Source organism: Alosa alosa, chromosome 7 (genome assembly GCF_017589495.1).
Source record: "Alosa alosa isolate M-15738 ecotype Scorff River chromosome 7, AALO_Geno_1.1, whole genome shotgun sequence".
Taxonomy (NCBI): domain Eukaryota; kingdom Metazoa; phylum Chordata; class Actinopteri; order Clupeiformes; family Clupeidae; genus Alosa; species Alosa alosa.
In genome coordinates, this window is record NC_063195.1 from 34,733,220 (window position 1) to 34,744,948 (window position 11,729).

At 40.2% G+C, this 11,729-nt stretch overlaps 2 protein-coding genes across 2 annotated transcripts; one reads left to right on the forward strand and one right to left on the reverse strand.

Annotated features, from left to right (window-relative positions):
* Positions 1-2,448: 2,448 nt before the first annotated feature.
* On the forward strand, positions 2,449-5,908 carry hyls1 (HYLS1 centriolar and ciliogenesis associated). Its single transcript, XM_048247837.1, has 9 exons — positions 2,449-2,472; positions 2,577-2,632; positions 2,966-4,179; positions 4,329-4,480; positions 4,755-4,800; positions 4,896-4,959; positions 5,054-5,135; positions 5,242-5,268; positions 5,628-5,908. Exons 3-9 carry the CDS (start codon positions 3,012-3,014, stop codon positions 5,757-5,759), a joined length of 1,671 nt encoding a protein of 556 aa, XP_048103794.1. The 5' UTR covers positions 2,449-2,472; positions 2,577-2,632; positions 2,966-3,011; the 3' UTR covers positions 5,760-5,908.
* mrpl4 (mitochondrial ribosomal protein L4) lies at positions 5,880-9,129 on the reverse strand. Its single transcript, XM_048247840.1, has 9 exons — positions 8,948-9,129; positions 8,661-8,742; positions 8,395-8,563; positions 8,263-8,314; positions 8,005-8,122; positions 7,018-7,124; positions 6,830-6,939; positions 6,667-6,740; positions 5,880-6,077 (listed from the first exon to the last, which is right to left on the reverse strand). Exons 1-9 carry the CDS (start codon positions 8,993-8,995, stop codon positions 5,932-5,934), a joined length of 906 nt encoding a protein of 301 aa, XP_048103797.1. The 5' UTR covers positions 8,996-9,129; the 3' UTR covers positions 5,880-5,931.
* Between the last annotated feature and the right edge of the window lie 2,600 nt (positions 9,130-11,729).

Genomic DNA, 11,729 nt, shown 5'->3' on the forward strand with positions numbered 1-11,729 from the left:
AACCAGTAATCTACTAATCAACTGGCAATAACAAAAGCTGACGATGACTAATGAAAGAAGGCTGATTATGCTTGAATTGTTTTTTTAATTGCATGTAAGGTCTGGCAGTTGAAGATGGACTTGCTGGATTTTTCTGAGGAGGAAATTCAGGAGCAACTCTCAGCACTAGGTTACACCAATATACCTAAACACCGATTACGAGAATTCAAAAGAGGCAAGTTATGTAATTCAATCGTAGCTCTTTTCATGACTGATTTCTGAAAGCTGGCTAACGTAATTGTTTCACATTTTCCTTCCAAGACCTCGATGTGCTTATTAGACTCGAAAAATCGAAGAGTCAATCCTCAAGTGAATGGAATTCCCCGAAGTCTCAAGAGGGTGCCAGCAAAAGTCCATCTGCGTTCATGAAGGAAAAAAGTTGGTATCCTTTGATTTTATCAGTTTGGTAAATAAATTGAGAAGTATTTCGTCGATTTGTGGTGACATTCAGTTCAGATTGGTTTAGACGAGCATATGTTTTGTAAAAACAGCAGATTTACAGCTCCTTGTTTGTCATGACTATGAATGTGTTTTACTTTTCTTCCTAGTACAACTAAATGTTGCTGCTCCAAACCTCCGTTATGCTTTCACTCAAGCTGGCCCAGAAAGACCCCAGAGACAGGTATTGTGTAACTATACATTCTGCTTATGGTTACTGTATTCTTTCAAGAAAGCTTACATCACAGACCACTCAAAACTCCTGGGTTGTAATGTCAAGTTGTCAACTGATTACATTGTGACCACCAGCCAAGTTCTAAAGCAGGGCTGTAAACATAAGTTGGACCGTTTTGGACTGAAAGATAAATTACAGATTGACCGATGAGTTTTGGTTGATTTGACCATCAGTTAAAGGAGAATTCCAGTGTGATATTGACCTAAAGTGTGTTGAAACATGATACCGAGAGTGAACGTATGTCTCATAGCCCATCTCGGCTTGTCCCCTGCACTCCAAAATCTGGCGCTAGTTAAGCCGATGCTACCAACAGCTTTTTCAATGGTGGTGCTTCAGCATCGGGCTAGCCATGCAAATGAATCACAGTTTTACACCATTTACGAGGCTCAATGTATCTCCACACTTCATTGGTAGACTTCCGAGGGCCCTGACATTTTAAACGAGACATTGAGAACTTTGAAAAAGCACTGGTAGTTTACTTACAAGATGATTTATGCAGACAGTATCTTCATCGAAGTTTAAGCGTTTGCAGCCATCTTGAATTTAGTCCGCGATAAGTCGAGCGAAGTAAGAATGAACAGGTATGATAGGGATCAGATTCCAAAATAATTCAGTGGAAATGCATGGATTCCAGTTTCTTCCAGTAGCAGCAACTGGAATCCATGCATTTCCACTGAATTATTTTTTTTGGAATCTGATCCTTTATCATACCTGTTCATTCTTACTCGTCGCTTCTAATTTATCCTGACTAAATTCTAGATGGCTGCAAACGCTAAATGTCAGGGCCCTTGGAAGTCTACCAATGAAGTGTGGAGATAAATTGAGCCTCGTGAAATGGTGTAAAACAGTGATTTATTTGCATGGCTAGGCCCGATGTCAAGCACCACCATTGAAAAGCTGTTGGTAGCATCGGCTAACTAGCCAGATTTTGGAGTGCAGGGGACAAGCCGAGATGGGCTATGAGACATAATGCTCACACTCGGTATTATGTTTCAACACACTTTAGGTCAATATCACACCGGAATTCTCCTTTAACTTTGAAACGGGCACCTTACTTTGAATAGACAATATCAATATTTAGGAGTGATTAACGTCAAAACATCTAGACTGGAGTAACCTCCGATATGTTTAGTGTTCTAAAGACGTCAAATAGCTTGTTATGGTTACCAAAAAGATAGCCAAGGTGCCAGAAGTGAACACATGTGGATAGCTATACAACTGTCCTTTCATAATGGCGATGCAGCTTTTGTTTGCACTACCAACAGAATGCTGTACCTGTTACTGTGCACAAATGCCCGTATGTTTGTGAATCCCCTTATATCAGAGTAGTTTCAAAGCTGGCATACATTTTGTACTTTTAAAGTAGGGCTGGGCACTACTTCAACTTCAAATCAATATCACAATTTAGATTTTTAATTTTAATTAGTCAGCCCTGTTTGAAAGGAAATCATTAAAATGTGAAATGACTTTGAAACTGTTTAGCAACTTTTAATTAAGCAATTAATTCACCGGATCTCTGTTTATTCTTCTCCTGGTAAGATCCTAACATCCACATTTAGTGAAGGACACCATGGCTCTGGTGTACGAAGGGAATACTTTGATTCCTACACTCAGCACACTGTGATGCCCAAGTTCCCCCGGCCAGCCACTGCTCCCAGTAGGCAGAACCAAGAGGTGGAACCAGAGCAAATCTCTTATTCAGACACCAGCCCTGACACTAGGACCCGTGGAAAACCGTCCATCAAAAGAAAGGTCCTCAGGTATGGCAGTGGCTTGAAAAGACGTTGTTTAAGTCTGAAAATGAAATAAGAATGTCATCTTAACTAATACGTTCGCTATCTCTAACAAAGTCTTTTCTCCACAGAAAAACTAGGGGCCAGCCACATGTCTGTGATGAATCAACTCAGAGTGAAGATTCAGGTAAAAAAACATTAAGCTGCACTGAAATACAGTTAGAAAAACAAAACATACATTACCTGACAGTATCCAACATTTTTTAGGATATTACAAGGGGAATGAGTGACAGGTTGTGAGAAACAAGCATTAGCTATTGTTATTAAATTCTTATCATTGCCTAGCCCATGATTTGAGAACATGATGGAGCCTTTCATGGTAATTATTTTTCTGGCCACTTCCATGTTCTGCCACAGTGTGGCGCCCTGGGTCTACCAAAATCCCTCACACACAGGTCAAATAATCCTCTTAAACTCCACACTTCCTCCTCTAACTAATCTGCCTCAGTTGGGCCAACAGTATTCTCCACTTCGTTGAGGTGCCTGGAAGCTGTTTATGCCTCGAAATGTACAAGACATTTGATAAGCACTGGGACAGCGAGAGTGAGGAACACAACAACTCGTCCGGCGACTCCTTCTGGTCCGACCACGAGAGTGAGGTAGAGGAGGAGAGCGACGAAGAGCTGCGAGAGTGTTACGTGCGTGAGGAGGAATCAGGTGGAACACATCAGGACAAATCGGACCAATTAGCAGAGAACGCAAAGGCTGGAGAACACGATGACCAGGGCAGGCCACAGAGTAAAGGGTGGCCTAGCCCTGAACACGAGACGCATGCGGGTGAACGGAGGGGTGACGAGGCTCAGACGAAATGTGACGGGGAAAAGCCGCTTCAAGAGGAAGATCAAAGCAAGTGCACTGGTAGTGTGAAAGAGGATTATGAAAAGGACTGGAGCAACGACAGCGAGAAAGAACAGGAGACAGCAGACACCCACGGCCATAACGGAGAAGAAACCCCACCACAAGAGACTGCTGATGAAGACGTGGAGCCTGAGGGGAATGCACAGGCCAAAAAGTACTGGTATGGGAATGAGGACATGGGGAACGACTTGGAAGAGCACAATGAAAAAGATGGAGAACAAGACTACCCTATGAGTGCTGGCAGCCCCACAAGTGTGATCACATCTGGGTATGGCACCTACAGGCCCGACTCTCCCAGGGACAACCCTGAGGGGGAGGGTTACCATGACGACCGCACCCTGAGCGACCCCGAGGATGACCGTGAATCCCAGTTTGATGCTCAATATTATGTGGACAATTACAACTTGTCCATTAATGATCATGAATATTCGCTTACTGATGACAAGCCAAACGGCCCACACCGTCCTGAGCTTTGTAACAGCCACGCTGATGATGACCTTAAATGTGTGGGCTTGTATGTGGCCAATGAGGGCCTGGCTACACAGTGTGATGTAGAGGAGTCTAAAGAGGTAGATGAAGCTGTTGGAGGGGAGTCACAATACAGAGATGGTGAAGTTTATGAGTTGAAAGAGCAGTGCCCAGGGGGATATCACACCGCATCAGAAGTAAGGAATGTTCCAGAACTTAATGAAAATGACTTCAGCTCACTCTGTGAAAGTCATGAGCATCCCTTTAATTTGAGGAGCAACAAATACTACCAAAAGGGAACATTGGATGTAAAGCTCAATGACCACAAGAAGACAGGACAAAAGAAACGTGAGCGTTCTTGATAGCCTAAATTCGATCTTCAGCTCTCATAAATTTCAATGACTGAAATGCCAACACAGGCCAGGACAGTTTATCAAATGCTGTGAGCATTTTTTACTGAGGGTCATGTTTAACTGGCTGTGATTGTTCTGTTTCAGGGGGCGTCAGTGGCCTGGAGCAATGTCTCGACAGATTACAAATGTCTGGAACACACAGACACCCGGACTCAGAGTTAGAAAGCGAAGAGATGGACAGTGGGAGTTCTGTAGGAGAACTGCCCAGTGCCTTTCAGGCCTATCTCAAAGGCATGGTGAGTATAACAGCATTCATCCCATTGACTGCTGTGTAGAGTACATGGCATTGCGAGTACTCACAGGCTGACATAACATCCACTTTTTTGGCAACACACGCACGGTTCAGCTGTATGTGTTTTATGACCTTAAATTGATTGATTGATTGAATTAATGTTGATTTCTTGTTTTATTTATTATGGATTTACAGGCTATAAGTCAGACACCTTTTCTTGACCCACGTAGTACACATTTCTACTTCAAACCTAACTTTGATTCTTCTGTTTCATCCAGGTTAGATCACAAAGTGAGAATGACATTCGACCCCGTCCAAAATCATGTAAGTGCTTTTCTTCAGTCATATTTCATTTGCATGAAAAGGGCCACACAAAATGACCAACGCATGCAAAATGTCTCATTGGATTTCTCTCACAGTTATCAGACCGTTAATGGATCACCCTCACACTAGGAACCTGAAGAAAACTGATCCTGTGACAAAGTAGGATGGGCTGTTAAGCATCATCTTTTTTCCTTCAAAAATAAAAGGTTCTTGAGTGCTGAATGGTGTGGTAACTCTGCCATTACTTCCCCAGGTACTTCCAGTACAAGCAAGAGTGGGACGCATTCAAAGCACCTGGCGAAAAGGACCGCAGAGCACTACAGTGGGCCATCAGGGTATGAAATGGTTTGGATAGTAATGCATAATTTTTTTTTTTTTTTTTGTCAAGAATATTGAATATACATAAAGAATAATGTAATTTTGTCATCCTCTTGTCCACAGGAACAACTTATGTACCAGCCTCCTCCTGTAAGTTTCTCGGCTTGCGCTGTTTATATTTCCTTGGGGAGTTGGGAAGTGTTCTTTTCAAATATTTGAAGATGTTATTTTATAGGCAGCTTTTACATTTGGATTTTCACCATAATCTGTGGTGATGTAAAGGGCTTAAAGTCAAACCAGATGTTAACACTGCAAAGGTTGAATTTGAAATGAAATTGAAATGAATACTATTGAGTCATGTAAACACTGTGCTCTAACATAATGGCATGTTTCAAAGACCAAATGTATTGGTTGTAAATTCAGATACGGTATATTATGTGGGCACGTATACAACGGTCAGGTTTGGTAAATAAAGGGTATGACCTGACTAGTTCCATCTTCTCTCTCAGCCTCGACCTCAGAAAGTACTCGTCCCCAACACATATGTAGTTCCAACTGACAAGAAGAGATCTGCCCTCCGATGGGAGATTCGCCACGATTTAGCCAATGGGATCATCCCAACCAAAATGGCCTTCCCATGACCAAGATCCACCTTCATGAAATGCCTTCAGTTTTTTTAACCCATTGATATTGTTGATGCATCTTTTGTTATTTATTTGTGACCGATTGAGTGTTTTGGAATGAGACCCTTGAATCACGGATTTTTATTAAATAAACACTTTTAATTAAACCTTATTGCAACCTTATTGACATTTATGGCAGGTCTGAGTAAGGGAGTTTGAAGGGATATATTGGTGAGTAACGTGTGTCATGCCAAAGGAGCTTCTTTTCTAAAAACTTCACCGCTTCCAGAGTGAGGACCAAGGTTTCATGTTTCAGCATGCTATGAACATTTAGACCTGTAAAAGGCAAGATTTGAAAAATGGTTTCATCAGAGGTTTCACAAAATCATCAACGTGTAATTTGGCACTGACAAAGAACTGTTCCATGTAAACTGAAAAGGTGAATTTTTTTTTTTATAGACATAAAGGCCTTTACTAGTAGAATATTGAATAGGGGCTGTACTAAAATATTGTATTGAGTTGCATCAACATGAGTGACAATTGTGATCATATTGCCAGGACTTACCCCTTACTTTAAGTCTTGGTGGTTAGCAGCAGTGTACATGTTTTAAAGTGATTTAAAAGATGTAGTGTAAATGTGATTAAATGATATCTAGCCCTTCTAAGCAATGAAAGGAATGTATTCTATACATAGTTCTGTCTGGGTGTTCACATGCCTAGCCTGCATACTATTTGGTATTTAAATATAGTCCTACAATACTTAAGGTGTGTCAGTGCGTGGTTAGTGATGGTGTGTGGTTATGATTCACAGTAAAGTGAGGGAAGGGAATGGAAATTACTACACACAGATTCACTTGACTGCTAAACTGACACATCCCAGTTTCAATGTACCGGTTACCCAGCAACACTGATCAATCTATCTTACCTATTGCTGGAATGATATTGATCTTTTTGAGGTTTGATGTAGCCTGCAAGATGTTCTCTGGCAATTCCTCACCTCTGTAGAACAGTAAATCAGTTAATTCTTAATTCCTCACAGCTTTTACATTTTACATAACCAAGAATGATGACCCAGAGTGGATACTCACACGTCTACAATTAAGACAGAATCGCCCCAGTGTCTGTGTGCTACGAGATCCATGATGTATTGAGAGTCAGGAGTCGGAATCTCTAGACTGTCAACAACTCTGAGGTAATCCTGAGAACAGAGGCAGTAACCGTCATAATATGTTCATCTGAATGAATCAGTAGGCGAACACCAAATGTAAGCTTGTACCTGTGTGAATTTAGAGCTGAGAGCGATTTTTAGTCCTTGCACACGGACTTTCATGGGCAACATGTAGTAGTAGCTTGTGGGTCCCCTTGGTCCGTGTATTACACCACCTACAAGGACAGACATAGGACATTTGAATTGTATTGTTTTTTTATGCGTGACAGACAGTAGACAAGAAAGGGATTCACAAAACCAAACAATTCTAAAAGCAGTCCAGTAATACAGTTTTTCCAACTCTAGAAGTCGTCATTATGCAACAAAACATAATGGTCATACAAAAAATGTTATGTGTCTCAGCAGCCACAAACAAGATTTCAATAGAGTTTCAATATATAAACGAGAGTGATTGTTATTGTAGCACTTAAAATACATATAATGTGTTTAAAAGGATATAATCCATATTTAAACACACTAGAGACAGCCACACAGATTTCACCAAATGTTGAAGACAGCACACAGGTGGATCACTCATGATGCATATTTGTTTCGTAAGAATTGTAAAGCACTAAGAGAAACAGGGATGCATAGACTTAAACCATGTAGCAAAGTGTGTAGCATGCAGGTGAAACTAAGTCACTTCCTTTTAGTGATTAAGCATTATGTATTGACTGATGCAGTAGTAATTCCTAGCTAAGGTCTCCTCTGCACTGTAGTTTGAATGTTATTCTCTTGCTACAAGTCGCTTTGGATAAAAGTGTTTGCTAAATGAACAAATATAATGTAAATGTAATTATCAAGTCTCAACCCATTTGAATTGAAGAAAATTCACCTTCCAATTTCTTAATTTACTTGGACTGACATAAAAAAATCACTTCTTGCCTCACTTTGACTTATTGTGCTTATATATATATATATATATATATATATATATATATATATATCTCAAAAATGAGAATGATATTTAATTTTTGATAGAATATTTAATTTGTGTTGTCCTACACAGGCTCCTCACACAAAACAGTTTCAGATCTGAAATGAAGAGCCTCATACCTCCTCTCCAGATAGGTGATCTGATGCTGCCGTGACGAGCGCGCCCACTACCCTTTTGGTTCCATGGTTTCCGACCTCCACCACGAACCTCACTTCTAACCTTGGTTTTGGCATGGCTCTGGGAACAAGTAATCATGTCTCCATCAATACACTGGAAGCACTGCAGACTTTTCTTCTTACATTATGAGTACAACTATATTTGATGCAATTGCTTGTCTGGCTACAGCAAGACAGCTACAGAGTAGAAAATCCACTTACAACTCTTTTGAAGTTTTTTTGCCAGATCTCAACTTCGTGGAGGATGTCGATCCTAATCCCAAAGGACAAAAGGTGTGTTAGACTTCAATTACAAGGGTGCCTCTACAATTCACAAACACATACAAAACCTACCTGGCCTGAACAGCAAACACGTCTGGGTGGAGGTCCACAAGACCTAAAGGTTTAAAATCACGACTTGCTAATGACTCCACCCAAGTTTGTTTGGAGGCGAGGTGTGCAGGAATGTCCTCTGCACACCTGTGCAACACAGGGAGGTCCTCGTTTAGCGGCAGTGCACGTTCTGAAAATAGTTATAAAATGACATACATGTCACACAACAGCTACCATCAAACAAAATGCCTGGTGAATATGTCCATACGAAATACCAAGTTACTTACTGGCGCGGGGAACGTCAACGAGATTTGAAGGGATTCGTAGATTGGATGGCAGTGCACTTTCCGTTCCAACCGATGACATAAACTGATATTACAATGAAAACGGTTAGTAAGTATCATTAATTGTCTAATGTTACATCATAACGTAAATATACAAAATAATATGTAGCCTATGTGGCAATGAGTATTATTCAAGCACGGTAGAAACACATGCTAACTAGCATGGCAAGTTTACATTCTCCACGGCTAATTTTACAGTCTGCATAATAACACCAGGCTTTTTGTCTTACCCGATGGCCTACGTTTCTGACACATTTTCCAAGAGTTACGCGTAACATGATTGATTACTTTATATATTAATTCCCGATATATTTTCCCCAGAGTCTAACCAAACAACGACATAGCATCACATTTTCATTTCTGTTTCAGAAGGTCGTAGACTGTCGCTTGAACATTACGTAGAATGAACCAGCGTCGTCTGCCCCCTGTCGTTGTGGATGTAGCGTAGGTCATCCCACTGAAGTACACAAGTTCTAGGGCCATCCACGCTCAAACAATCCTCCATATTCACTTAGACATTTTCATATTCATGTAGATGTTTGTGTCTCTATCAAAATGACGATACCCCATCATATTAATTCCCAATATCATGCCAACTCAGATGCTATCCACATTTCAATACTGAATTTGAAATATTTTGGTTATTACTGAATGTGCTATAGGCCAACAATTTACAGAGCACAGTGCACGCCGTCATCTATGTTCATGCTATACACCAGGTGTGATCTCTCTATGAGTGGGTTTGCTCTGCAATTTGAACACAGCGAGATAAGTGACCCATATGGTTTGGACAGTGGTTCACAGGTTAAAAGCGATAACTTTTATCTGTATATGCCATCATCACCCAGGGTTGCTATGAGTTTAAGCGATTCTTCCATTTTCTTTCAATTCCACATGTAAGCAATGGCAGGTGCATATTTTCAATAAAGAAATAGACATGTTATGTGATGCTGACTTTATCTTTACTTCATGCGTGCCTTAAGTAGGCTATCCAAGCTGCCTGGGGGATAACATGCAAACATTTAAGTGTGACTTTTTATGATTTTTTTTATAAGTTGTAGAAGAATACTCCTCATATTAATACTAAAACCCCTCCCCTGCCGAGCAGACCATGCACAACGTTTTAGGCATGTAGCAGTGTTCCTGGTTTCCATACTGACTACTTTTTTCACTTTGTGAAGAGAGTCTGGCCTCATAATTTGGAAACATTTCCAACTCTAGCATTGTAACGGGCGTAGACTTTGCATTTGTGTAACGGGCGTAGACTTTGCGTTTGTGTAACGAGCGTAGACTTTGCGTTTGTGTAATGTCATGTGGAACACAATGGGCACTAAAACTGGAACCAATTATTTTTGTGGATCCTTGTGACATGCAGTACGTCACAGAAGCCCGCCTCCACCACTTGAAAAAAAAAAAAATGGCCACAAACTAAATAAAAATTCTGAAATACAAAGAGTTGAGATATTAAAGGCATCCTATGCACATCTTTCACCTAAATATAAAAATAAAACAGCTTTCAAGTAATTTTGATGGTAAACTAAGGTGTAATAGGAGACTCACACACCTTCTGCAGCCATAGCCTAGTCGTCAACGGAGAACCAGCCTTTGCAACGTGCCTTCCCCTGACCCGGAGAATCATAAATTGCTTTATGACAATTGTGCAATAGCCTACTATTTGTATGAAATTCTGTACAATTCTTCTCAGTCCACATGACTCTTTGGTGATATCTTTGCCGATTTGTAAACAAATCCACATGTACCATGTCCAGGGGGGAGCCCAGTAGCTAAACAAAATTAAACTGTATTGGATATACCTTTAAGCCAATGTTTTGAGAAACAGGTGCATCTAAAGAAAAGAGGTACTTCAAAAAGTGAAACTTTCATATAATTAAGCTTTGTCAGGCCACAAATAAAGTGACATATTTCAAGGCTTTTTTGATTTCATCTTGTTGATGATGGTTTAAAAACATCCAGTATCTCAAAATATTATAACAAAGAATTAATAATGCAATGTTGACCTGAGAAGAGCTCTAATCAGCTAATTAAGTCTAAACTCCGACAATGATTTCCTGAGCCTTTAACCTCTCAGTCTGTGCAGGGCAATGGACTTATACCACAATATTCTAATTTCCTGAGATGCAACGGTAAGTCAAAGGTCAACATTTCCTATAACTAAATGTCAACTTCCAATCTCAGAATTTGTATTTAGTTTGTGGCAGAATTTTCCCCCCAAGTGACAAGACTTCCATATTTATGTACTCCATATATTTAGGATGTGCAGTCTATTTAATCTAGAATTGGAATCAAATCTGCATAACTTTCCATGAAGATTTCAGGTGCTTATAAGTCTACATGACATATTGGAAACAAAAATGGAAGAGCCTTAGTGCATATCTGAGTTGGTGTGATCTGGTCTTGCAGATGAACATGGCTCCACAACTCTATGTCCGGTTACAGACTATCCAGAGTGCGGAAAGATGTTTCCATATGTTGACTCAAATAAAGAAAGAAAATCAGGGAACCTCCTAAATCTTAATAGCCTCTACTACCTATCACCTAATGATTAAGTGAAGACATGGTGCATACCATTACTGTCCCACATCCTCTAAATCTCTCAAGCTCAACTCTCAGTGTTATCACTGCACTTGTATCTATATGTGAGGTCAACATGTAACCTAGCAACTCTGATATGAACACCAGTGTTATTGTCTCTGGGCTAAGTTATAGTAAAAACATCAAAACGAAGACACATGTGCAGCTAAAAAACAAACAGATTATACATAGGTCTACTCCAACGCCCATTAAATCAATGCAGAAAAAAAGAACTAAGGAAAAATATCTTAATTATTAGAAGGGCTCTGACCGCATCAAGAATATTTGCGTCCAAACGGATCCATCTCAACACGACTCAACACGTTACTTCATACCCCAGGCCTATAGGTGGCACTGTTTCTTTACAGAAATTGACCAAAGTTTGTGCTTTACAAACAGACAGAATAGGCTATGACAAAA